This window comes from Hetaerina americana, unplaced genomic scaffold (genome assembly GCF_022747635.1).
Source record: "Hetaerina americana unplaced genomic scaffold, ioHetAmer1.1.p SCAF_13, whole genome shotgun sequence".
Taxonomy (NCBI): Eukaryota; Metazoa; Arthropoda; class Insecta; order Odonata; family Calopterygidae; genus Hetaerina; species Hetaerina americana.
The window spans coordinates 9,608,794-9,636,234 of NW_027286403.1; the positions used below are offsets into that span (position 1 = coordinate 9,608,794).

At 33.7% G+C, this 27,441-nt stretch overlaps 1 protein-coding gene across 1 annotated transcript; it reads left to right on the forward strand.

Annotated features, from left to right (window-relative positions):
* Positions 1–1,337: 1,337 nt before the first annotated feature.
* LOC139686128 (protein PTHB1-like) lies at positions 1,338–25,864 on the forward strand. The gene is made up of 12 exons (XM_071583311.1): positions 1,338–1,518; positions 1,987–2,180; positions 3,727–3,840; positions 4,809–4,949; positions 7,391–7,565; positions 13,654–13,875; positions 15,542–15,640; positions 18,852–19,088; positions 19,644–19,768; positions 20,737–20,901; positions 22,560–22,697; positions 25,676–25,864. The coding sequence occupies exons 1-12, from the start codon at positions 1,338–1,340 to the stop codon at positions 25,862–25,864; spliced, it is 1,980 nt and encodes a 659-aa protein (XP_071439412.1).
* Positions 25,865–27,441: the final 1,577 nt, after the last annotated feature.

Here is a 27,441-nt window from a genome sequence, read left to right on the forward strand (position 1 = left end):
CTTTATTTTACTGTGCCACTCCTTATCTCCTCTACTAAAATCTTATCAACTGATTTCTTGTATTTCTTCATCATATTTCCAGTCACAACTGTATTCCATATTCTTCTCCTTGTCCTTTTTTTCATTCTGATAAATTTAATCTTTTAATTTCATGACCACTAAATTATTATCCAAATCTGCATCCACTCCTGGGAAACTTTGAAATGATCCCAAATATGTCGTACCATAATATAATCTGATAAGACATCCTGTAATTTGCTGCATTTCCCACGTTCATCTAAGTTTATTTTTGTATTTGAATAAGATATTAGTTATTAGTGAAACCCTCATTCATTCAAAGCTCTAGGTTTATCCAAGTGATAATTACTTGTTTGTAAACCACAGTGTAAACTGGGAAAAGACCAGCCCTCCTACCTCAATCCCATCTCACTCTCCATTCAGGGTTAGCTTTCAGGGGGAGAATGAGGAGGGGGCCATCCTGGCCACATAGTTGAGCAGTGGAAGAAGAGAAGACTTAAGTTAGTAATAATTGAAATGTAAGTTTGCTTAAATTCAAGTATATGAATTTTGGGTTCTGCTAGTTTAATTAGTTTATTGAAGGGCAATAAAAGAAATGTATTGTGGATATCAAGGGGAACCATGTTCGCCTTGTCCCTCCCCTCTCTGGGATGTCACCATCTGTAGCCAGCACTATATTTCAATCCCCAATCAATAAAAACTTTTCTTCTAGTAATCATCCCAATTACTTCGTTTCGTTGATCTAATTACTCCCCCTAGTCTAATTCTTCATTGCTATGACTATTTATAAACATTATTATTAACAGTAGTATACTGGTTTATGTTATTTGATAGGGTTATGGATTAAGAACTACGTCTAATCCCTGTCTGACAACACAACCAATTATTTAACTTTAAACATGCAAAATGCTTCCCTTCATTCCATCAAACATGCCTAGCCTTTCTTCCCTCAACATTGCATACCCAGTATTTTCTCTGCTATCAACTTCTTCAATGTTCCATGATCACTCAATTTGCCCTGCATCAACTTTTCCTTCATTCTTCAACATTCCCCTAGCAGCCCCACAATGCACTATTACTTCTTTGCTCTATCATGTTGATTTTATTTTTTCCATTCTTTACGTTAATATACAAAAACCTCTATTTAAACTGTGGACCTTAGTGCCTTTCATTAAGAGCAGGCAAATACCAATGCCATGCTTCTCTCCAACCTTCCTATACCCATTTTTGAAAATCCTACCTTTCCCAAATTACCCTATCCCTAATGTCACAATTGGCACCTTAGCTGTAAACCATCTCCCCAAATAACTACAACTACTATGGTCAATGAGGGCCATCATAATGAACAACATGAAAATAAGTTGTGTTCACAATGTGTTGGAAAAATTCAACCAATTATAAAATACTATAAGCTTATGAAGTTTTTATGTAATGATTCAAAAGAGTTTTTTGAGTTCCACCCTGCCCATTCCTTGCTTGTTGTGTTTTGTAGGCCATGTGGTAAGAGTGCCAAACATGGAAAAATATGCTAAAAACTCAATTTTTTTATTTCCTTTAATCAAAAAACTAATCTCCAAAATTTCTGATTGTAAAAAAATAGAGGTTTGATAGATCATTTAAAATTCAATTGCATTTAAAAAATGTTGTTTAAAATTTCAATATTATTTAAACAATTAAAGTTAGATTCAAATTTTGTTGGGTTATCACAATATATTCTGTTGAAAGTGGTTGTCTTATAAATTTAATGGGTATAATGGAGTCATGTTAGATCATTTGGACCCTAGGAGATATATTGCCAAAAATTTTCAAGTATTCATGGGTTGAGTCCATGAGGGTGGTCCAGGTCTATGGGATATATGCATTTCATATTTGAGAATGGCTGTTTTATAGGAAGTAGATTTTTCTGATTACCTATCCATCATATGCATTGTACATTGTATGTTCATGGAATCTGTTTTTCTCTCTTAGAAAATAAGTTGATGCTGTTAATTGCTTCTGAAGAGGGTACACTTTTGGTTTATGATGCTGGGCCTAGCACCTCAGGATATGCAGACTCTCACTTTGGTTCCCTACCATCGCCATCTTCTTCAAGCACTCCAAAGCTGATTTGGTCTGCAAAACTGCCATGTACTCCAGTTTCTATGGCTAGGGCAAACTTTGAAGTGAGTATTGAACGTGAGAAAGAAAATGTAATTTCACTGACTGAATGCATGATTATATTACATGTATTAATACATTAGTAACAGTATTGATGAAATCACATCATAAAATAACATTCTGTACTTAATAATTGGTCTCCTTAATTTTTTAAATCCTTGTGAAAGTTGTAATGTCATTATTTATTTATTTCAAACTAATTCAAATTTCTTTTTTCTCCTTTACATCAATTTATTTAACAAGAATACAGCATTAAAGATAATTACAAATATCTTAGTCCTTGGTGGAAGGAAACCGACTAGGGGGTTCCAAGAAACTGCAGGAGATGCCGCAATTGTAACTTTTGACTGAGTCATCCACTTATATGCATTTCAATGCATCAATTTCAGAGTGTAAAAATCGCCTTGACTGGGATTTGAACCTGGATCCCTCGATGCCCGCCCAAGTGTTTTAGCCAGTTAAGCTATTGCGGCATCCTCTCTGAAATTTTGGACTCCGGACTTGTATCTCAAAGCCTCGATAGCTTAACTGGCTAAAACACTCAGGCAAACATCAAGGGATCTGGGTTCAACTCCCGGTCAAGGCAAATTATTTTTACACTCTGAAATTGTTGCATTCAACTTGGGGGGAATCAAATCCACTACATCTGAGTTGGCAGGCTAAGATGTTTACCCTACTGCTACTGAAGCTAGCAATTTTGCATTTATTGTCATATTTTAGAATTTTCAAGGATAAGAAATCCAATTTTCATGGTTTAGAGGCAAACATGGTGCCTCCTCATAACCAGTTGCATGGGTTATTATCAGTTTCTTCATTAAAATGATGAATTATTGATAAATTTCGTGTATATGCTACATATGGAGACATTTTATTGCAGAAGGAATGTTGTTTTTTTAATACTACTAGCAAATATCTTAGTTTAATTGGCACAGTTAGTTTTTAAACTATCCATACAGATTTTCATGCAATTTGGATCACAAAATATCCTACATAGGAGTACAATTCTTAAATGGGTGTTTTAATAAGTTAATTCTAATCAAACTAAAACATCTGGAAACCTTGATTTCTAGGGTTTGGAGAGTGTCTGCAAAAGTCTTAAAAATTGAAAATTTCTTTCCTACAGTATATGTTTTGAATTCAGAAATTTCAGAGTTAAATATTTTTTGCAGTAATTTGCCTCTTCTTAAGACAATGAGGAGAACATATTGGCATTAACAGTAAGCCATTTAATTTTCAGAACCTCAAAATATAAGGCCTCTTCATTTATATTCTTTATTTTTGGATTGGAAGCACCCCTTACACCAGTAAATTGTGTATAAAAGCATTTTTTAAACTTTTTCCGTGATCCCGAACTTTTCTGTGTAGAAGATCTATAACATTTTACTGATATTCATCTCCACTGTGGTCTTTTTCATCATAATTAGTATCTCAAAGTCCTCAGACCTTGTGCAAATGGTGTGATGTAAACAGTTATTTTGGATGGTTAATGTTGGAAAAATAAATAAAAATTAAATGAAAAAACTTTAAAGCGTTGATTTATTCTGATTTCAGGAGCTTACAGGTCTAGTTGTAATATTAACTGCGGAGGGTCATTTGCAATGCTGCCACCTGGGAACTACTCCTAAAAATTTCACAATACCACTTTCTTCTAGGGCACTTATTAAGGTAAGACAGAAATTGCAGTTCTTTTTCTATTTTGAACACTCTTTCTTGTGAAAGGAATTTTATGCCAATGAAGACAGCTGGGATTGAAAATATTAAAAAAACTGTTGATTAATCAATACTTGAACAAGTTACTCACTAAATAGCCATTACAAAGAAATTATATCTATTGGGAGCAGTAGCTGTTTTTCAGAAAGGTAATTGCAGAATCACAAGAATGTATGCACTTTGCTTTAACACATGCAAGTATTTAATGATTTGCAATGCCTCAGAAAAAATTCAAAATATGTTAGTACCATGTTGCTGGTACACTTGATAAATGATATAAAAGAAAGTTATTGATTAAAATAATGACAAAATTCGCAAGGAAGTTCAGACAAAATTCGCAAGGAAGTTCAGATTTTCCATTCAAATTGGCATATCAAGTATTAGCTCACCCACTATACTCATTGGATGAATTCTTTTGTGACAATTTTCATCACATTTAAGAAAGTATGTTTATATGTTAAATAATACTTATATTGACGACATTTAATATGGTTGTACCATTTTTAAAATGAATAAAGTATTATTATTATTAGGTTTTGAGCCTAATTATTGATCACATGCAATAGTTAAGTTAAATATCAAACAATAATTCTGCAGGAAATTCTACATTAGTGCATGGAGTGTGGTCCTCCATGAAAGCTTACTGAATCCTCAAACTGCAGTTATGAGAGTTCTGTGTTCAAATTTTGGTCAATTTCAAGTATCTTTTCGTGATGACTTTCCCTTCAAGTATTTATTTACCCGTCTTTGGTTAAAGAGATCACAGGTGAAGGGAAGGAAAAAACTCTTCTCTTGTTCAATTTTTAAATTAATGTAAGCTTGAAGACTATCCAAATATGCCATTAATTGTGAAGTAGCATTTTTTCAAAAAATCTCAAATTAGAAAATTAAATGAGATCTAGTTTTTTTCTGTCCCTTTCTAGGAACACAAGGATATAGGAGACAAATTAATGAAACTAGGATCCAAGCAAACTACATCTCAATCTGTCAATACATCAAAGGGAACTGTGGAACTTTCTTTGGAATTTATTGTAAATAATATAACATTGCTTCCCATAGCTGAGGTAAGCTAACACAGTTGAGAGAAATAAATAAATTATATTTTCAAAAATAAGATGTTTTGCAAGACCAGTGAAATATAGCAAATATAAAAAAAATGAACAAAAAATCCTCCAAAACCATCTCTATTTCGCTTCTCACAATTGACTGTGAACGAAGTTGGAGTACGATATGTTCTTATATTTCCTAATTTTTATTTGTTTTCCAAGGTATTCTGAAAAAAATTCCTAGTGTAACACTAAGAGTGTGACTCTATTGAAAAGTGGGTCAGTTTAATTGTTTGGATATATTGGGAACTTCTTGTCACAGCTTGAGTACTAGGTAGTTATGTAGTACAGTAAAAATATTAATTGGTATTCCAAATGAATATATATGCTTGACGTGGCACCACTCTTTAGTTGCAATTTCTATTCAGAACTTGTAAAATGGAATTTCTTAACCCGCTATCCTTTTAATGTGAGGTGGAAGAGTTTGAGACTATGTAGTGGATGTGAAAAATTGTGGAAAATTATCCACAATTTTATATAAAAGGGCAGCCACAAAAAACACCATATTGTAGCCTTCTTGGACTGTGAATCAAACTGTGGGCCAAATTATTTTTTTCATACAGAAATTGTAATATTACTATTAAAATTGTACTGAATGTGGACTCAGATATTAAAATTAGTATTTTCAATGCTAGAAAACATTTTAGTATTAAAAAATATCAACTATTGTTTTCAGCAAGTGGACACAAGGATAAATAGTCAATGAGAGAATAGTAAATTGCACCCATGATTTTCTCTTTCAATACAAAACTAAAGTAATAACTGAGTATTAATAATGATTTTGTGAAAGTAGCCTCTGGGTATCTCTTAAGAAAGGATCATCTAGCCCTTTCTTGTTCTCATTTACACTGATAATAGTCATTTAAAAATAACCAGCAAATTGAGATTGTTTATTCATGATACTAATCTACCTCATACTGCTCTTCTTATATTTAAGACATATGTACATTGGGTTGCAAGGTTATTTCTAAATATTTCAAAATTCTTAGTGCTTGGTATCAGAAATTGGATCTCAAGCTAAAAAATATTCCAAAGAGCATTTATGGGAAAAGAAATCTATTTATCCTCAAGATAAAAGATTAAGAAGAGTAGATATACTATAAGAAATCATACATGATATTTTAGATGTCAGCATTTTATGTCCAGGAAAACCCTGTTAATCATATTAACTTTGGACCTTGCATGGGAAAAACATTTTAAATATCAGTGGTACTTCATTAAAGAAAAATGACAATGTCAAATGAATAGTGGGAAAATACTCAGGTAGTAGTTGTAGTATATAGTAGTTATTTGGGAAACATTTAGTTAAATATTGAAAAAGGATTCCATCTGCAATTTAAAATCTCTGAAAACTGCTGAGCTCATACCTTATAACTTATTTAGACTCTTTTCTTTTCACTACACAATTCAGTTTATTTTGCTATTTCTTGTAAATAATGTTTCAGTGGCTCTGAAGGCCAACTCCAGTGAATGAAAGTATTTTCAGGAGATTACTCTCATAAGTACATGCTATTTGCTGTGGATGTCTCCCTAACCAGGTGGACTAATTTCCAGAAGTTAGGAAATATATTTTTTTTTATTTGAATGGAGAGATTTAATTGCACACATTTACTTTGGATATGTTTATTTTCATGTGAAAATGACGAGTTGAAACATTTTTAAGGAAAAGCTATGACTTCATAATTCCACAGTATATTATGATGACATGACCCCGGTTTTGACATTCAAAATCATCATTATTCCTGATGATGATATTAAATATTGAAACTCAGTTCGTGCCTGAATAAAATTATGTGGCATTACAAAGTTATAATTTTTCATGATTAAATGAATTGATTTCATAAATTAATGCCTCAAGCAATCAATTATAGTTCAAATATAATATATTTATATAGAAGTTAGCACATTTTTATGAATCATTATCACAAAAGAACTCCCTACTATGAGCTCACCATTCATTTAATCAAATTCTTGCAAAGTATATTGGCAATACATGCTATAGATGACTTTCCTCAGTAATGAATTTTTGACATATTTTGCATAAAATTTCAAGCTTTAAAAAATTGTCATTTATTTTAATGCACATTCAATGGTATTGATTTAGTGAAACTTACAACTCTGCATACGAGAAGACCCAAAAAAATGACTGACTTTGCATTTTAAGTTGGGGAAAAGCTGATATTAATCATATTCTTTACTTGCATTAGTAGTATGTTATTACTTTTTCTAGTACACATTACCTTTCAAAATGTTCTAGTTTTAAAAACAAACCTCCTGGAAGTTGTATTTATACCTTGACATAATTCTTAATTTGCAAGTCATGTATTTTGTCTGATTTAAAAATTAATGAAGGTTTTTGTGCATAATTATTCCTCAACTTTTTCATTATTTGTTTCTAGGAACCTATTTTGGTTGGTAATAACCAAGAAAGAATCTATGCATGGAAATCTTTTTTGGAAGTTGACATATCTCTCATCTTGATTCCAATGATTCCACTGAATAATGTCTGCTTATCTGCAACCCTTGATACTCCACTGCAAGCAACACTTGGAAAAAACTTCATTGAAAGATTGTGTAAGCTAAATGAAGTGATTTGCCATGATGATGCAAAAAGCTGTCTTTCTTCTCCGTAGTGTAGGTTGTAGTTCTAATGAAAGTTGGATTACTTTTAAAATATTTTTGTACTGCCCAGGGTGTACATACAGGTACCTAATGACTGTATTTATTGGTATCATATTGCCAATAACCAATGTTTTTTGTGATTATTTTAAGAACTCCTTCAGCTTATTGCAAGATGGGATAAAATTTGCTAAAAACCGTCACTTATCTCCTTGACAGACACATTCATGCATACAGATGCAGTGTGAGAACCGAGTGAGAGCAATTTCTAGTACCCAAGCTACGGGTTTGGGTCAAGATGTTAAACAATGACTTTACAAATTATGAATAGTAAACTAATTGACTATTTAGATAAAAAGTGGAGGTTGTTGCAAATGTTACAATTCAAACATTACGCAGAACAACTTAAAGCTCATGAAATAAATACCTTACTACTTACCAGATGCATATGGAAATCATAACATTTTCAAATCAATAAACAAATTTCATTGGTCACAGAAGCTTAGAGAAGTTATAGACATTGCCAAGATATACTGAGGACGTTTTGCCTTTATGCAGATAAAAATGTAAGTTTTATTTTAAATTTGCTGATTTAGTTCTAGTGCCCCTTTTATTGTATAAAATGGGATGTAAATAAGCAAGGTACGTTTTTTACTTTTGAACCTTATTAGATGCTAATGTTGTGTATCAACTGGCAATTTGTTGAATGATTTCACCATTGTTATCTGGAGCGTACAAAAGGGCAGGTCAATGCAATGGCTTTCTTGTATTTTGATTGTGGGTTTTATTCCTTGTATTATAATTAACAATCTTTGTCTTCGTTTAGGCCAGTGCTCTTAGGCAAAAGTTTGTTGACAAATTAATAAAAAATTAATTGATAAACAATGATTCAGATACTATCCCTTTCTCTGCATTATTTCCTCTGACTTATCATAATTAGACATTAAGAATATGTGTCTTGACCTTAAGGCTCCTTGGATCTCCCACTCCCTCCTTCCTTTGCTTCTTTACATCATTCATGGGCAGATCGTTTAAACCTTCATACTGAATTCACTCAGCCCTCTTGCATAGATACCATCTTTTCCCCCATCCCACAACATCAGCAGTTGAAATAACTTTATTTGTTTCAACCACACCTCATCTCTCTCCTCCACCCTTCTTTTGTATAAATTCAGGGATGTCTGGCTTTCAACTTACCACAATCTCACATTGTGATGGTTTTTATTGCATTCAGTGACCTGGAGAATGCTACTTATTGGCCAAAAGTATTCACCTATTGCACGATTCATGGTGTTTAAAGTCATTGTTTAGCACCATGACCAAACGAACAGTGTTATTCTTGCCCATGATTCCCAAATTGAGAACTGTGCATAAGCAAGAATGTGTTCTTAAGTCAAGGTTTAATCACTTTTGATCCTGAATGGCTATAATCTTATACTCTGGCCAAAGGATTTCTTTTAATATTTAAAATCTTTATTTATCACTTGGTGTTGAATGTTGTTATATTAGTTCTGTGTGCGTGCAGAAGCAGGTAGTTTATTCAATAATTTGATGCTCATGCATTTCACAGTCTTGGTTATAAGTCAAGTGTGAATAAGATACCTATGTTTGGCTCTTTCTTGTTTCATAAATTGGATCTTTTCAAGAGATTGTTTTCATTTTCATTTACATTGCATCAATGCAATACATTTAGCCTGCACACTGTCATAAGACAATTAACAATTTGTATTTGTTTGCAGTGATCTGTGGAAGCTACTACAGATCATTCTCGTACTTCTTTTGTCCAAACGGACAGGGTGACACCAGAAGAATTGTCTGAAAGTATAGATCCCTGCGATAGATTGCAATGGAAAAATGTGTATTATACATGAAGGAATACAATCTTTAGCATTCTTTTCAAATTGCATAATGACTAGAGATACTTGAATGCATAATTTTGGAATATGATCAAGCTGTCATAGTTAAAGCCTAAAATGAAGTCTGGTAGCTAAATAGGTTGGCTGTTTTCAACTGTTTTTGTAAAAGGGGAATAATACCATGGGACTTAAAGGTTCTTTCGCTTATGTGAATCTGATGAAAGCTTATAAGGAAGTAATATGGTACATAATGATACCATTAAGGAAACTGGAACATACCGTAATGAAAGAAGAAATACACTTTTTAATAAAAGATATAGAATTATTATTTAGTGAGGTTAAAGTGAAGAGGAGGCTAAAGTAAAGGAGTACAGCTTGAATACTCATTTCTACCCTTAATATTTAATGTATGCATTTAGATGGCAATAAATGACACAACAAAATTGGTAAAGACTTTACACGCATTTAAATAAAGAAAGAGTTGTATGTTCAGTTCGCAAACAACATAACGGTACTTGCTGAAAATAAACAAGTCCTCAAATGAGAGACTAATCCATATATAGAAGTGGATAAAAAAGTGTAATCTCAAAATGATAGCATTTAATGTGTAGTCAATGGTCTACCCAGTACGGAAAGAAAAGAAATTTCAAATGAGTTTAAAAAAAGACCCACAAATAAGGGAAGGAGCATTACTATTGAGAAAACAAGGTCACGTGATGGCAGGTGCCAGAAAGAGACAAGGTGAACATAACAGTTAGCAAATTGGTCCGAGTGAAAAAATCTTTCTATCAGCAGAGAAACTATAAGCGTCAAATAGTGCTATCCGAGACAAGGAAAGCAAAAAAAATCACAAAAATCTCCATTTGGAATTTACTTTTCTGCAAGACTAAGCTGTTTGCATGTTTGCTTTCTAAGACAAGGCTGTTTGCATGGTTTCATTTATGTGGATAATAAAAGCAACTGAGATAGATTTTAGCTTTAGAAGCACTTCAAAGGGGATTTGTATGAACAAAATGGTCAGCTTTACTCATGTGTAGATCCCTACTGGAATCTAAAAAAGTCTATATTTATGGTGAAAAAGAGTTTTCCATGAAGTCTGTAACATTAAAACAAAAATGATGATGTGGATTGGAGTTTTCTACCTAATGCCATTTATTGTTATCAGAACTCTAAGAAGTATGTTGAAGCCAAAAAGTATTTTTGTCTGAAATCAATGGCGTTTTGCTTTTAATTTAAATGCATTGAAGTGATTATGTATATTACAAAAAATCCTGGATTTGAATGCAAGTTTGATATCATTTGGACATTTAAATATGGGATAATTTTTAAATGTTTAATGTGGAAAAACTTATGAAATTTTTGGTAAAAAGCATTTTTAAGAATGCTTAAATCCATTACTCCTAAGAAAACACTGTGAAGCATCAATTGGTGATATCTTACAGGGATAGTGTTTGTGTAAAAATTCCATGATGTGCAAGTTGTAGGCATAGTTACTACAAATTGCATTGGTAAATATACCAAATATAGCTACCTAATTCCCCACAAGCCTCCACAAGGGTGTGTGGTTGGGGGATGTGGGGCCTTTTATGTGTGAATGTGCATTTATACATTAGTATTTAAACCATATTTGTCAGCATGTATTATTCACTTTTTTCTTAAAATTTAGAGCTGAAATGTTACCTGTGGGTTTTCTGCCATTACTATGAAGGAAGTTTGAAAAGTCTGTGTAAAGTCAGAGAGTAGGCACCACTGGTTCACATCAAACCTTTTTTTCAATCACTAACATTAATTGAAAGAACACTCATGAAGTTTTAGCCAGGTTAGTCTGTTAGCCTTGTGCTTACTATTCATTTGAATCAAGCAAGTCAAGTGATTTCCAACAAATGGATCAAAGAGAATTTTGTGTACTGATTAAACATTATTTTATGAAATACAAATCCCCTCAGTAGATGGAAGAGAAACTAGATAGTCAAAATGTTAAATCTGCGCCTTCCACTAGAATGGTTTATTAGTATTTTTTTAATTTGTGGAGTGGTCATACGAGTACAAGTGACGTAGGAAAGTTCTGGGGGTTCTGTTGAGGTCGCCACTCCAGTAATGAATGATAAAATTCATGGGATGATATAAGGGTGAATGGAATTGAAATTGATAAACCTGTAGGCATCTTAAGTGAGTGAGTATATAAAATTTAAATGTATCTGCAAAATGGGTGCCAATATTGCTTACAATTGACCAAAAACGAAATCATATGACATGTTGCAAGGCTGGTTTGCAGCTGTGTCAGTGTGAACTGCAAGATTAATGTATTCATTAATCACTGTGGAGGAAATATGGTCATACAATGTCTATCCCAAAAATAGTAGGACTTATTTTTTCCTGAATAGGCAGATGGACAGGCAGCAGTTTTTGTGGCTGGGTTCAAGGGAGGGGAATCTCAGGGAAGGCTGGAGGCTAGTGGCAGTTGGCTCCCAGACTTTGCAGAGTGCCAATCATTTTCTTGCCAATCCTCAATAACGTGACCTCATTACGCTCCATCATGAACCGGATATTTGAACATTGCTACGCCATCAAATTGTGCGCAAAACTGGGAAAGAAACTCATAACATGCTCAAGGCAGCTTATGGTGATGAGGCATGGGTAGATCAAGTGTTTTTGAGTGGCACAAGTTGTTTCAGGAGGGTAGAGAAGATGTTGAAGATGCTGAACATTCAGGATGCCCTTCCGCTTGAAAAAGTGACAAAAATATTGCAAGAGTGAAGGCTTTGTTAGACAGGGATTGCAGATAAGTGTTTGCATGGTTTCTGATAAACTTGGCATCCCTAAAAGTGATATGCATCAACTTGTGAGTGAAAACATGGGTATGAGAAAGGTGTGTGTGAAGTTGGTGCCATAAGTGCTCTTGGACGAGTGAAAGGAAACTCGCACCCGGATCTGCCAAGGGCTTCTCAACCATGCTACTCAACCATAGCTCTGATGTCCCACCAGACTTCTTCCTCTTCCCCCACCTCAAATTCATGCTGAAAGGATGTCACCACGGCTCGGTGGAAGCGTTACAACAGGCCATGACAAGGAGGCTTCGTAGCATTCCGGGCACCACCTTCCAGAAGGTGTGCAAGACATGAAAAACCCACTGGCAGGAATGTGTGGATACAGAAGGGTGCTACTTGGAAGATTTTTGCGTGAATGTATCAAACTACTACTTTTGGTACAGGCCTTGACTTCTACATGACTGAGATCAAGGAACTGTCAAAGCAATAGGTTGCCAGTGGAGAGTGTGGACCAAAGAAAACAAAGATGGTTCCTTCAGCTGGGAAGGTGGCCCCAATGACAGTTTGTTTTGGATTTACTTGGAATAATTCCTATCAACGTTTTGAAAAAGGGTCAAACTATTACAGGTGCATGCTATGCATCATTATTAGAACGTTTTAGAGCCTAGTTGTAAGAATATCATCCACAATTGACCAACAAAAAAGTCCTTTTCCATCAGAACAATCTTCTAGGGCAGGTCACAATCTGCAGGCGTGGGTGTAAAATTTAGAGAGTTACAGTTCCGATTCATCCCCTTCCCCCCTTTACTCCAGATTTGGCTCCATCAGACTATTGCCGGCTCTTCAATGTGAAGAAATAGTTGGGAGGAGATTTTGTTCAAATGAGGAGTTGATTACTAAAACAAATGCCTTTTTGCAGAGTTGCAACAACCACATTATTTGCAATGGGTCAAGAAACTGGAACAGCATAAGATGAAATATATATCAGCCTAAAAGGAGGTAGTATTAAAAATAAAAAATGGCTTATCCCAAAAAATTAATTTAATTTTCCATTGTCCATTTTCCACAGACTTTTCAAACCACTCTTGTACTTTTTAATTGAAATTCAAATGTTTAATGGGCAGTATATTCTTTCCATCTTTCTTGCTAAAATGATTGTACATTTTATATGTAGTTAAAAATAGTGTATATTTGAATTGCACAAATATATACATATGTGTTAATTGAAATAATCTTACTACAATCGCTGACACTTGCCGCTATCTCATTAATAAAGAGTTCACTTTGCCATTTCTTGAGTTCTCAATCTTCATATTTAAAAATGTTGAGTTTTATACAAATACTTTCCATCAAATAATACCTAAATTTTCCTATGCCAAAAATATTTTCCTGAATACTTACATGAATATTTCTTTTTAGATGAAGAAATCAAGGTACCAATGGTGGTAAGAGCCAACTACGATGACTCTATCCTTTTTGATGCTATTCCAAATCTTGTTATTGATATAACTGTTTCATGCTTTGGAGGTTACTCAGGAGCTGGTGAAGAGTTATCACTGATGGTGTTTCATACATACACCCTATTACCTCTATCTGCTGTCTTTTCTCAGAAAATATTTCATGCAGGGAAAGAAAATGAAGGTTCGTTCAAGTCATATTATGTAATCCTTAATTATAATTTTTTATTTTGAATTAATTACTTGTTGAAGGTTACTCCAGAAGTCACATGAGACATTTTCAATCAGCAAATTCTTGCCCCAGTCTGGAAATATAAAATGTTCATGCATTCAGTTAACAAATTCACTTCCACTTTTTTATTAGCTTCAATATTTAGTCATTTTTCAGCTCAGGGAGTTGATGCCAAACTGCTGCATTACTTTTTTAATAAAATAAATATGTTATATGTTTAAAAACTAAAGATTATCTCACCAGACAATTTGGTCATTCAAAAATGTCAATTTTCTTGTGCATGCCAATTATGTTTCGTAAAGGGTTGAAATATTTATATTTAAAAGCAACATTATATTTAGATTATACAGGCATCTATCATGTGATGATAATTGTATGTTTTTATTTTGTTTTGTCAAAAAAATGTAAATGAAAAAAGTTTGGGGGCTTTGCATGATCCTTCATGCAACAAAAGACATGGGGAAATATTGGTAGGTCATTAGGAAATTCATCAGAGTGATCAAAAGAGTGTTCAACTTTATCTCGCAAATCTTGTTTATGTAAACTCTTCCTAGAGAGGCACGTTTAATTGTGCCTGAATGAACTGCTCTTCCAAAATTAATAAGTTATGATAAGATTGTCAGGTTCTGTTATGTCACATTGTGATATAAAGTTAATCAGTTGAATAAAAGAGGTGGTTTTACTGTTTCTATTATATTCAAATCTTGTACATATTGTGAGTGCTGTTTGCTGGGGTGATAGATCTGTGATAAAAAGTTGGCATGAGCATTGTCCCTCTTAGTAGTTTAGCTATCTCAAAAATATGACTGTAGTCCAGATGTTTTGTTCGGTAGTGGGGCTTTTGAAAGATTAAATAAATTGTAAAACCTTCATGATAAAAATAATAAAAATTTGTTAATTATAAGCAGAGGCTTATAGGCTCATAGTTATAAAAGTTACCTTCTTTGGTTGCTCAATTCTTCCTTCAGGCTGTGGTATTGTGCTTTAATTGAATAATTTTTAAATTAAAAATGAAATGATCATGACTGTTATTATCCGAATACATTGAGATTTACTACTACTTGATCGTCAACTGAAAGCAGTGAAATTCTTTCTACCTTATTTGCAGCAAAGAAAAGGATTTTCGGTATTCTGAAGTACATATTTACTCATATAATGAAAATGAAACATTTTTACCTTACCTACTCCTTAAGTCAGTATTTTAGGATCACATTCATTCATAGCAGTTGACTGTAAGCACTAAAAATATCAATAATCCTTTAATTAATAAACGAGTAGTTCTGTTTAATTTGAGATCTTTTCTTTTCTCAAAATAATGTGGGGATAATATAGTAATGATAGATACCAATTGTTTCAAAAAAGTTGCTTCATCCTCTATGAAGGCAAGATCTATTGAATAACTAAACTACTCACTGGGATCCTGGTAAGCTTTGTTTATTTTTTCATGGTGCCCCTGGTCCAGGTGACTAAATATTAAACACCACCCATGCCTAAGGCAGGCTTTGAGCCTAAAGAATTTAAACTTATGGTTAAAAGGTGAGCGCATAGCCCACCTGAGTAACTAGGTTGAAGGTGATGATGTATGATGCTTTAATTTTTTTTATTCATTTACTTCAAGGAATTGATCCTACCTGTGACCCGCCATCAATGAATTTAAAAACATTTGACTTTCATTTCCAAGGATGTAAATGCCCTACAATTCCAGTTCTCTTCCCAGGTGAGTAGTTTATGTTCATCATTCATTGAAGTTATCTTTTTTCATTCTGAATTGTGGTGGTCAGTTGGGAGAATAGAACCTTTGTTACAAAAGTGCAGGAAGAGCTTAAGTTTGATTTCAATGTGAAAAACTTAATATTTCCAAAGGGTACTTGTCTGTGAATTATTAGAAGGTAAAAAAACCATGGGAATGTTATGTTGAATTACTACACTTCTTAATCTCATGGAAAAGAAAATAGGTCCACCTTTGGGGTACTGTTGATATGCCCTCAACAATTTTGTGCACAATACTTTCAAAGCATTTCAAACATATAGTTAGAAATAAAAAAACCAAACATGCAATTAGGAATAATAAACCAAACTGGAAATATTTTCTTAATATTTGTATGACTCTTCAATTTTCCTTACTGTACTCAAATTTGCAATACAATCAGCAATAAAACTGTCCATTAATTATCACCAATTCAGTTTGAATGGCAATGATCATAGATGACAAAGGAGATAAATGGGTATGGCCTATTTGGTATTTTAAGTTTGCTTCTCCTAATAGCTCTTTCATACCTCACAATTTACCATAGAAAAAATTGTGGTAAATAATTTTGATATTGCTAGTATCTAATGAAAAGAGTATATATGAAGTTGAGTTGAGTCTTTATTGACAATAGAAACTCAATAAAAGATGTGATTTTATTTAAATAAGCGGCAGTAATTTTCTCTCCTTAATATATTTTTAAACTTTGTCTAATTTCCTCAAATCATCAAAGAACAATTTTCTGGTAGCCTCCATTAAAGAGTAATTATGTTGAATACAAGATCTGAAAAAAATGAGACTGGTCTATGCACAAACTTCTTGGCTAATTACAATTGGTGACTTGTCACCTTCTAGTGCCATCTGTGTTAAGTAAAAAACAGCCTTGCTTGTGGCCCTATTTTGACTTATCTCGCACAACAGCGATGCTTGTCTGAGCTTGCACAAGCTTGCTGTACAAATTCTTGTGTCTGTGAGAATGAAGGTGTTTGCGAAGAGGCACATGTGCATTGACTTTTGTTTTAACCTTAGGAAAAGTGCAACTAAAATGTATGCAATCATTCATGAGGCATTTAATAATGAATCTATTATTCGGGTGCAGTGTTTTCCTTGGTACAACCGCTTCCAGTGTGGACAAACCTTGATCTATGAAGAACCGAGAAGTGGATGGCCATTGACGTCCACATACGTCACCCACATCAACAGTGTGAATGATTTCGTGTGTGCAAACCATAGGTTTACTGTCAGGAAGATTGCCAATGAAGTTTACATTAATGTTGGACGGTGTTTCACCATTTTGACAGAAATTTTGGGCATACCGTTGCATCCAAATTTGTGCCACGAGTGTTAATAGATGAACAGAAGCAAAAACGTCTTGATATCATAAGAGTGAAACTTCTTAAGAGTAATTTTCACAGGCGACAAAACCGGGATTTATGGTTATGATATAGAAACCAAAGCGCCCTCTTCACAATTGACGTCCTTCGTTCTTCACAAAGCGCCCTCTTCACAGTTCCTCATTAACAAAAAAAGCTCAAATATTGTAGTCAAATGTGAAGGTGATGTTGATCGTTTTCTTTGATTGGGATGGGATTACTCAGTATGAATATGTCCTCAATGGATAAACAGTGAATGGGCAGCGCTGTATAGAGGTTATGAAAAGGTTAAGACCTGCCGTGTTGAGGAAGAGGCTACAAATGTGGAAAAATAAGTCTTGGTACTTTCATCACGACAATGCACCAGCACACACATTATTGATTGTTACTGAGTTTTTGGCCAAAAACAGCCCACCCCCAGCCCCCTTAATCTCTAGATCTTGCTCCAGCAGACTTTTTCCTATTTCCCAAGTTGAAATTCACCTTGAAAGGGCACCAATTTGAAACTATTGAAGACATCCAACAAAAATGTACTGCAGACTCATAAAGGCCATCCTGAATGAAGCACTCCAGGTAACATTCGAAAGCTGGAGAAAATATTGAGAGCTAGACACGGGCTGTATTTTGAAGGTGATATGCATGATTAAAGGGTAACTGATAAAAACAAGTATTCATTCAAACAGTCTCATCTTTTTTCGAACAGACCTTGTATGTTTATACATGCATTCAGTCAGGAGGTGTTTAATAATGAGTCTCATCTTTTTTCGAACAGACCTTGTATGTTCATACATTGCCCCTGCATTCAGTCAGGAGGTGTTTAATAATGAGTTGGATGTTTCTCTTGAGTTAAAAGATGGTAATTTTTGAAGGCATTATGACCATTTTGAAAACTAGGGATGAATGCTTCCTCCCATGTGCTATTCCTGTGAGAGTGGAAGTTCACAGGGGTGAATCAGGTTTTTCCTTGCATAACTAATTGTGTAATGATTAGCCACAAATCCTGTCATTGTTTAAATATGCAGCTTGTCAAATTAAACATGCAGCATATTTCCACGGTCTTGAACAGCTATGAACAGCTTGTCAATTCCATGTTTCCCAAGGACTTTCTTCTCTACACTTTCAGCCATTTTGTCCCCTAGATTCTGGTTGACTATGAACTCAAACGACAGATATTTCAGCCTTGTCTTTAGTCACATTTGTAAAAAATGTGCAAGGGTAAAGTGACTACCACAGAAAAGCAAATAATAAGAATCAAAGAAAGAAAAATTGTTCATTGTGCATAAAATGTCCTTGGAAATCATGTGGGGCATATCTTATGATTATCCATTTCAGGTATATATGCCATCTTTATTTTCCATGTCAGTCTTGATCACTGTAAGCTTAACTATTTAGATTCTACGCAGCAGAATATTTAGCTTGGAGATAACATGGCCTCTTTATTGGAATATCATCGCTTGTTGTCATAATAATCAAGCTGGAAGGATAAATGTTGATTATGATTGTAGGAATTATATGAAGAGTTTTATGTCAGAAGGGAGCATCACCCAAAATATCAGTTTTCAAGGCCATAGCCCTAGGTAGAACAGTAATCTATTATGTTACCTATCATATATACATACTTTAATATTATAAAGTGTGTCCACTTTATAATATTAAAGTGATTTGAAGTTCTTTTGAAACACTTATATTTAGACTCTATTGGTTTGTAGTTTCATGGGTGCACATGTATCCACACCTTTGGGGTGGAAATAAATCTGTAATGGTTCAGTACCTATGATGAGATAATGTTAATTTCTTCTCCTTTTTAGAATTTATCTTTTCACAGAGTGATGCCAGCCTCAAATCTTTTGAACTCTATTTGTTTGGTCATGGGGATAAAAAGGTCCAGTTGGTGCGGAGATGTAAAGAAGAAAGTGGTGAAGAGATTCATAAAGAATGTGTATTCACTCTCACTTCCTTTTGTACCCTTCCACTCTACTATTTAACATACATACTTGCTCAAAAATTAGAAAATCATGCAACTGATTTGGGAAACCAAATATCAGGTAAATTTATTATTCTTTAATAGGTAATAACAATTACAGTAAATTTATGTAGCATTGTTATTCATAAAAAGCACTATTACTTTGGAAAAGATAAAGAAAAAATGAAAAATGATAAAATTCAAAAATAAGAAAGCAGTAAGAATTGATTATGAGGTAGTCTACTCATTTTTTAATGATAATTTAGATATTTTTTGTTTTCTGTTTGATTTATTAATAAAAGGAGTTACTTTTTTACGGTAGTTTTAAGTATGAATCATAATGAAGTCACATACACATAACTCCTTTGTTTAAACTGTTAGAAATGAACCTAATCTTAAAGAATTAAAATAAAACAAAGTACGTTTCTGAAGACTGGACAGAATATAGAAAATTACACTCATTTTTAAATGGTAAATGAAAGCCATCAGATTGATATGCAATAAATTAGGAAACATGAAATGGTAAACAAAAACATCTTAATTAGAAAATTATGAAATAATTAATGAATAAAATATATTTTTGAACTTCAGCAAGCACCTCAAAGTTTCTTAGATTAATATAATGGTTTTGTTTTAGGAAATTCAGGAAAACCCAAAGGTTTCTTCTTTCAAGTGACTCCAAAGAACTCTGTGCCTATTGAGAACCTTCTTGAATCTATTGATGCTCATAGGATGCAAAGAAAAAATGTTGCCGAACTTAATGTGAGTAAGAATGAATACTGAGGTATTAAAAGATATATGTGTGAGTACATTAAACTGCTATTGTCATAAGTAATTTCTGGTAACCCCAAGTAGAGTAAATTACCAATTAGAATTTTGGTTGTCAGGTTAGCGTTTTGGTATATTAAGTCATGTGGTATGTTTTCCCTGAATCAAGAAATATAGTCGAGGAGAGAAAAGAATAGGCATGTTGGGTAGAATGAAAGGAGGGAGATTGTGTGCAGAATTGAAGAAGAGTTTATTGTAGTGTGGGATCAAGTCATATCATAGGTGAGGCTAAGAAATGTTGGCGTATTTAATGTACATCTATCCAAAACATTTGTTAAATGCTATACCACAAAGTAGTAATGGGGATTAATTGATTTATTTGAATAATCAATGACATCAAAATTTGAGAAATGAGATCAGAAACAGTAACTCTTTTAAGTGACCAATCACTGATACAAATTATGAAGATTGTTAAGAAGTACATAATTATTCCTTTTTTAGATAATAATTCATAATTATATTATTTTTCATTCAGTTGTCAAAAGAAAAGTCAATGATTTTTATGTTTTGCAAGAAAAATGCAATTGGATCCAATCGAATATCTATGGATTGGAAATCTATATATACTCCGAGTGATAATATTTTATGCTGCTGAACAAAGATTTTGCATGTATTTTTTTATCTTCCAAAATGCTATATGCACACTAGTTAAGAATTGGTTAAGAAAATATTAAGTCATGTCAATTAATCATTAACTTAATATTTTGTGACTTAAGTCAGTTGAATAAAGACCAATGACCAATGAATTGACCAATTCATTGGTCAATAATCCAGGTGAAATTCAGGGGTATATTATTGTTGCCTTATAAAGAGTAGTTATTTTATAATGTAATAAGTACGTTAGTCCTAATTGTTAAAGATCTCTCTTTTTAAGTTTACATGCTCTGGTTTCCTTTTTTCAGAAACAACTTGGGTTCTTAACCAATCAGCTGCATATGGTAGAATGCTGTATACTATCACGAGTGAAAGACACCACCCCAAAGCCAATCATGTTCTCTGAAATTCTTCTAGAGCAATTTTTGGAAAAAATATCCAGCTGCATTAACAGTTTATGGCTGTCTCAGCAAGTATGTGAACTTGTGTGTACTTAACTGCTCTAACCTCTCCATCCAGTAGTTTATGGCAACTTGGTTTCCTTAATTTCTATTCAGGTTCAATGCAACAATTTCAGAGTGTAAAAATCATTGTTATTATTTTCCTCTTTCGATGTTTTTCAATTTCTTGATGGTCAATTTGGTGCAGCTCATTGTGTAAAGCAGTGAAGGAACCATGGGCATATTTATGACTTTTTCACACAATGAATAACTTGCTCTTGGAAGAGTTTAAATTCTTGATTCTTATTTCAAGCTTAAATAATAGATAATCAGCTTATTAAAAACTCAGTTACTATGACTCATCGAAGTATACAATATTCCAGTGTTTACCCTCACAATATTTGACATAAGTATAATTATACTGTCTATTGTATATTTTCCTTGTCCATATGACCATATGATTCTGCCTTCCCCTCTTTTCCCCACAAAACTGTTCCCCACAAAGTATGCCAAAATTACTGAGCAGTTAATTTCTTCATGGTTTTCTTTCTCTAGGAAACATATCTATAATGAAACATTTTATTATATCTGCCTCCTCTGTCGTTGGTGTGGTGAATAAGCATCTACCCAATGTGAATTGGGTAAATGCTAATTTCATATGTTCCAAATTTTCTGGTCTTCAGTTATTTTTTGTTACCATATTTTCACAAACTTTAAGAGTTGAATAGGTGTATTCCTCATAGAAACACTCCCCACCCCTTTAAGCTTCTGAATTTCTCAAATGAACTGTTATAAACTCATCAAATTCATTTGACTGCAGCTTCTGCAATCTTCCCATTCATTTCATGACCTTTCAATAGTTAATTTCATCTTATTTCTCCCTATAGGTTCTAGGTTTAATTGCCCTTCTTAAATGCTAAGCCTTAAATGGAATTATCTCATTACATTTTTGTATCCCCCTGTAAAGATGCTCCTGCCCTGTGATTTGAAAGAGATGCTTGTGTTAACACTTTTTTGTGTATATTTTGAGAATTTTTTACAGAATGATGATGATGACCTAGATTCAACTGGCATCAGAGTCATTAATTAAGATGTCTTTTTATGGGTGAATAATTGAACGTGTAACTAACAAAAATTACATATAGGCTACGTATAGGCTACCAACAAGAGTCGCAGCAAACTTTTCTTTGGTTTCAATTCCTTCTAAACATTTTTATGCATTCAATAATCCATTGTTTCAGTACCTTTATCATTATTGTGTTGGTCAACTTTGAAATTAAATTTTGGATCTTTTCTAGTGGTTTAAATATACTCAATCCAAGAAATTTGAATTGATATTTTGTGCTGAATAGTACACTTTCATTTATACTCAAACTGCTTTGTACTTCTAGGTATGTGGTATTCATTGATTAGTTTGCGTTTGACAAATGCATCTCATCCATTGAAAGTTCTTTTTGATCTTTAGATATGCAATGGCCATAATGTTATATCTAAATAAAATCACGGTCATTATATTAAATCCTTGAGTAGATATGTGCATGGAATATAATTTGAATTTCAACCTAGTCCACACATATAATAAAACTCTGCAACATATCAAGGTTTAAGAAGTGACTTTGTCTCTACCTTTGTGTCCCTGAGTGAGTATGTGTGCATAAAATAAGTATAATTTATTTCTTTTACGCCCACAGAAACTTCATTCTCTAGCAAAAAAAATAAGGATTGTATTGCAGTTGGTAATGCAGTTGCAGCCTGAATGTGCAGCATCATCAAATTTTAAGGCCTTCAGAAATGCTATTTCATTGACAGTGAGGGATGCAATCAGTCAGGTAAGGCTTGTAACAATCTTGTGACAATTTTGTGATAATTTTCAAGTATAAAGGATTCATGGAACAGCTGAGTGATGTATCTCTCCTTGACATATTTTTTCAATGCAATAATGATACAGAATCATTTAAGGTGGTGCTTAAAGTGCTGCTGAATTTGTGAGTTGAAAGACTTCACCACTGTTGAAGGCATGCAGACATTATTCCTGCTTGCACAAAGCATACTGTGGCAAATTTCGGCCATTCAGCAGCTCCACTGCCTAGTACTGCTTAGTGGTCCAAGTGCCATTGGTCTAAATTTCTCCTATCTATATTAAATTCTCTTATATACTTTTGCACCTAGTTCTCTAGAAGGAGATAGTGGGAGAGGAAGAGATATTCACTTTCAAAGTTAAAATGATCTGAACGTAAAAGAATTTCCAGTTGCTCAAAGGCCTCCATTTTACTTCCCTTGGATTATGAAGTTGAGAGGAATAGCAAGGAAATATCTCCAGTTACACTGTCAATGAGGTGTATGACAAAATGCGATTTGTCCAGTCCTGAGCTGAAACATTAGCAAAGGTGTTCCTTTGACTGAATAAAACTGGTTGTGAGAATCAGTACATGCATTTTTAAAATTTGAAAAAGTTAATTTTTTCACCAAAAAATGTGTTTTTTTGCAATTTTAACTGTTCCCAACACCCGAAAAAAAATAACACTACCTTTGCTCAAAGGTACACCACCAGTAAGTCAATGAGTCATTTCAATTGTCTGGTATTTCTCTCTATCTCATCTCTATCATTCCCGTTTCACTCCTGAGATTGCATAATGATATATTAAAATTGTATAATTTTACGTATTGTTTTGCATTTTTTTAGTTCATAGTTCTACACTCAGAGTATCATTCAAATGTTCAAGGTAAATTTACATACTTTTAGGAATATTCCAAACAATGATGGAATAAAATAACTTTTTATTGACTCTTTATCATTTTCATTTCCTCTGCTTATCATATGAGGGTAGGCTGAAAACTAATGCACACAATCTTGTAGATCACCACTGTTGTATCTTTTAGATCACAAACAAAAACATAAAGCAAGATCGGGCAAAAAGTGCATAATGGTACAATTATTGAGATTAAAAATCATATATTTATTTTTCCGCTTAGTCACCATTAAGGCTAGCACATTTCCCCCAATGTGCAACAAGTTTTTTCATTCCTTCACTGAAAAATACTTCCAATTTTTCTCGAATCCAGGACTTGAGAGCTGCCTTCATCTCATCGCCCGAGGTGTAATGATTACCCTTAAGGTGTCTCTTGAGTTGAGGAAACAAATAAAAATCACTAGGTGGGGTCATGAGGAGGGTGTGGAATCAGTTCAAATTTCAGGTTTTGCAGAGCTCTCCAGTTGAGCGCGAGGTGTGTGGGCGAGCATTGTCATGGTGCAAGATGCACCAGGCTACCTTTATCATGACAAACTCGACGTCGGAGGTGTTTTAGAGTCTGTATGTACTGATAAGAATTTACCATTGCCCCTCGTTCGAGAAAATCAGTCATATAAACTTGGTGAGCATCCCAAAACACAGTCAAAACAAGTTTCATCAACAATTATGGCTTTTCCAGGTTTGCAACCACAAAATTTTACTACCTATCAATTTACAGCAGACCTATCAACAGCATCATCATCATAAAAAGCCTTGAAGCGATAATGAATCTCTGTAGGAGTCACTTATTCAGCAGTTAAAAATTTGGCAACAGCATGATGTTTAGCTTGCGTTGATATAGCACTAGAACATGTCTCCATACTTCCATTACTCAAAATACACTGAATGAATGAAATGACCTCAAACCTGCACATGCATGTTAAGGTGGGATGTTACTTCCACATGCCACCAGGAGTGCTTCTGAAGGTCATTTTGTTTGTGGTATGCAAGTATGTGTGCATTAGTTATCAGCCTACCCTCGTACAGGCATAACCTGAATGAAAATCTGAGTTCATGAGTATTGTTGTACTAGTAAAAGTTTTTAATACATGGCTGGGACTCAATGTCAAAGGTTAAAGGAGACCGCAAGTCAAAGATGCTGTTGCCAAATGATGTGTTCATTGCATATCATACACTCAAGACCTTCAACCCGTGGACCCCTTTAATCTCTTTTACCTTCAATAAATTGCCAGGATGCTCTTAACTATTGCACTATCAAGGAAATATAATTAATGCTGAAATCCGTCAAAATTTATGCAAACAAGTGCCCTGATTCTTTGTCAAGGGGATGGCGCTCGGGAACTGTTTAATCCAGAAACAGAAAAATGGACAAAGATACAAGAAGTAAGGATATTAGGGAAAGTGATCAGATGATTTCTTAAAGGATAGGATAGGTTTTGTGGCATGCTTAACCAGAAGAAAGAAATGAGTTGCATTGGCCAAATACAGTGAAAAAAAACGTTTTTGCTGAAGGCTATCAAGAACTTTTAAAAAAATTGGAAAAGTGTCTGAATGTACAGGGTGAATATGTAGCAAAATGAAATAAATTTCCTACTATTTTCTGGAGTGAAATTTGAATTTACATATAATTTGGGAATGGTTTTTAGGCAAAATGATGAGCAAAAAGAGAAAGCTAAATGAAAGATACTTCTCCACTCTGTAAAACTGATTAGAAGGAGTATGGTTAGCCCCAAATTCCTGGTTTGATACAGTCCTCAGTTAAATTATTCACTCAGTATTGAGCGTAGGGAAAAGTGAGTGAGTGATCATTTTTCCAAGAGGTGCCAAGTGATAATTTTGGCCCCTGTCAGTAGACCATTCAGGATGAAATTAGAAATGTTCCATTACTGAGGGTCTGCAAAAATTGTCTTGCCATATATATTAAAGTTATCTAATATGCAAATAATTCCATAGGATAACAAATTTAAATGCCAAGTGAACATTTAAAAAATTACTTATGCCAATGCGTTATGATGCAAATGTGAGGATGTGATTACAATACTTTTTTCTTTTTCTAGGGGTGGGAAGAGAGAAGTGCAGCAAACCTTGCCTATGCTCTAAGAGGCCAAAAGCTACCACATCCTCATAATTTCAGTGATGGTGAAATGAATTTGGCTGAGGCAGAGCTAATTATTCTCAGCTGTGAAAGTATTAAAAACGATATTTTGCACTATGTAGAAAAGTTCACAAGCACTCAAAATAAATAATTTTTTTATGAAATGGGGGTACAGTGTTTTAATTTCATTCCTTTCATCAAAGCTTCTGATAATTATGGTACATCCCTCAAAAAAAGTGTGATGAGGGTAAAAAAGAAACTTTAAACTTCCACAATAAAGATTTAATATTTCACGACCATGGTTTCGATTCTGTGCATCATCATCAGGTACTCGTAACCATAGTCATGAAATATTAAATCTTTATTGTGGAAGTGTAGTTTCTTTTTTACCCTCATCATAAAGGAATTCAACAAAGTTAAACCTGAAACTGTTATGTTTAAACAAAAGTGTGGTTTAGCCTTACAAAGTGATAAAAATTGTATTGCTAACTTAAGAAACTCTTGCGAATTTCACGGTATTAATCCTCTAATTCTGAAAAAGTTAGTTCCAAAAACAACATCTGTGAAAGTAGATGTAAATTCAAGGTCCTCTGTCAAAAATTCAATAAAGTGATGCGTAAGTGACATTGCCAGGGTGATAGGATTGGGGAAAAAAAATAAAAATTGTGGTATTGGACCCACAGAACACATTAATCCTGTCCCAAAAAGTAGGCTAGAACCATTCTGTTTAAAAACTACATTACTGAAAACTAAGAGTTAAAACTTATGACACTTTTAAGGTGTGGTTCCATATAATTCCAATATTTTATCTAAAAAATTGTTGTTCAGGGAATGACTGGAGATGAAGACAGAAGACCTTCATGGTTGGAATGAATATTTCATTGAGTTGCATAGTTTTACATGACAATCAGTGTGAGGAACAGCGAGCATGAATTTTCAATTTACCATAAATCTATATACACAGAAGTGATTGGAGCCGACTCATACCATCCCTTCTTTCAGAAATCCTACGCTTTCCATATAATAATCAATATGATAATTAAAATTCCACTTCAGAAAATGAATTACTAAAGAGAACTATAAGTGATTAAATATATGTCGACAAAAACAGATGCCACCCAAAATAATTGAAAATATTTATGTAAATCTCTCTCAAAACAAGTTTTTTCATAAATTTCATCCTTGAAAACAGAAATAACGTCAGAAGGTGGTGTGCAATTCTGTTTATGAAATACTCATACCATGTCAGTCTATATGCCTTTAGACAAGTTTATGATTTCATGCTATGCACCCACTACTTTAAGGAAATATAGCCAATGAAAAAGAAAACAATTCTAACACTATACAAAAGCAGGTTCTATTTAATGCAATGTGATTACTGATCAATACAGGCACATAGGTAAGACAGGAAGAAGCCTTAACACCAGAATTAATGAACACAGAAAATGCTATCTGGCAGGGAAAAAACATTATTTGTTTAGCAAGGCTGTGTAAAAAACTAAAACATCAGGAAATTTCAACAAATAAGATGCATACACAAACTCCAAATATAGACGCTGGTATCCACTAGGACAATTGACAGCATCCAATTAAGCGTTTATGAGAATGCTCCTCATTAGTTGCTGGTCCCTACATATATTAATACCAGAAGATAGTCTTTGGATCTTAGAATCAGCCTTACTAGTGTTCAGGGTCACAGCACCTTCCAACCCATCCCCCCAACCCTCT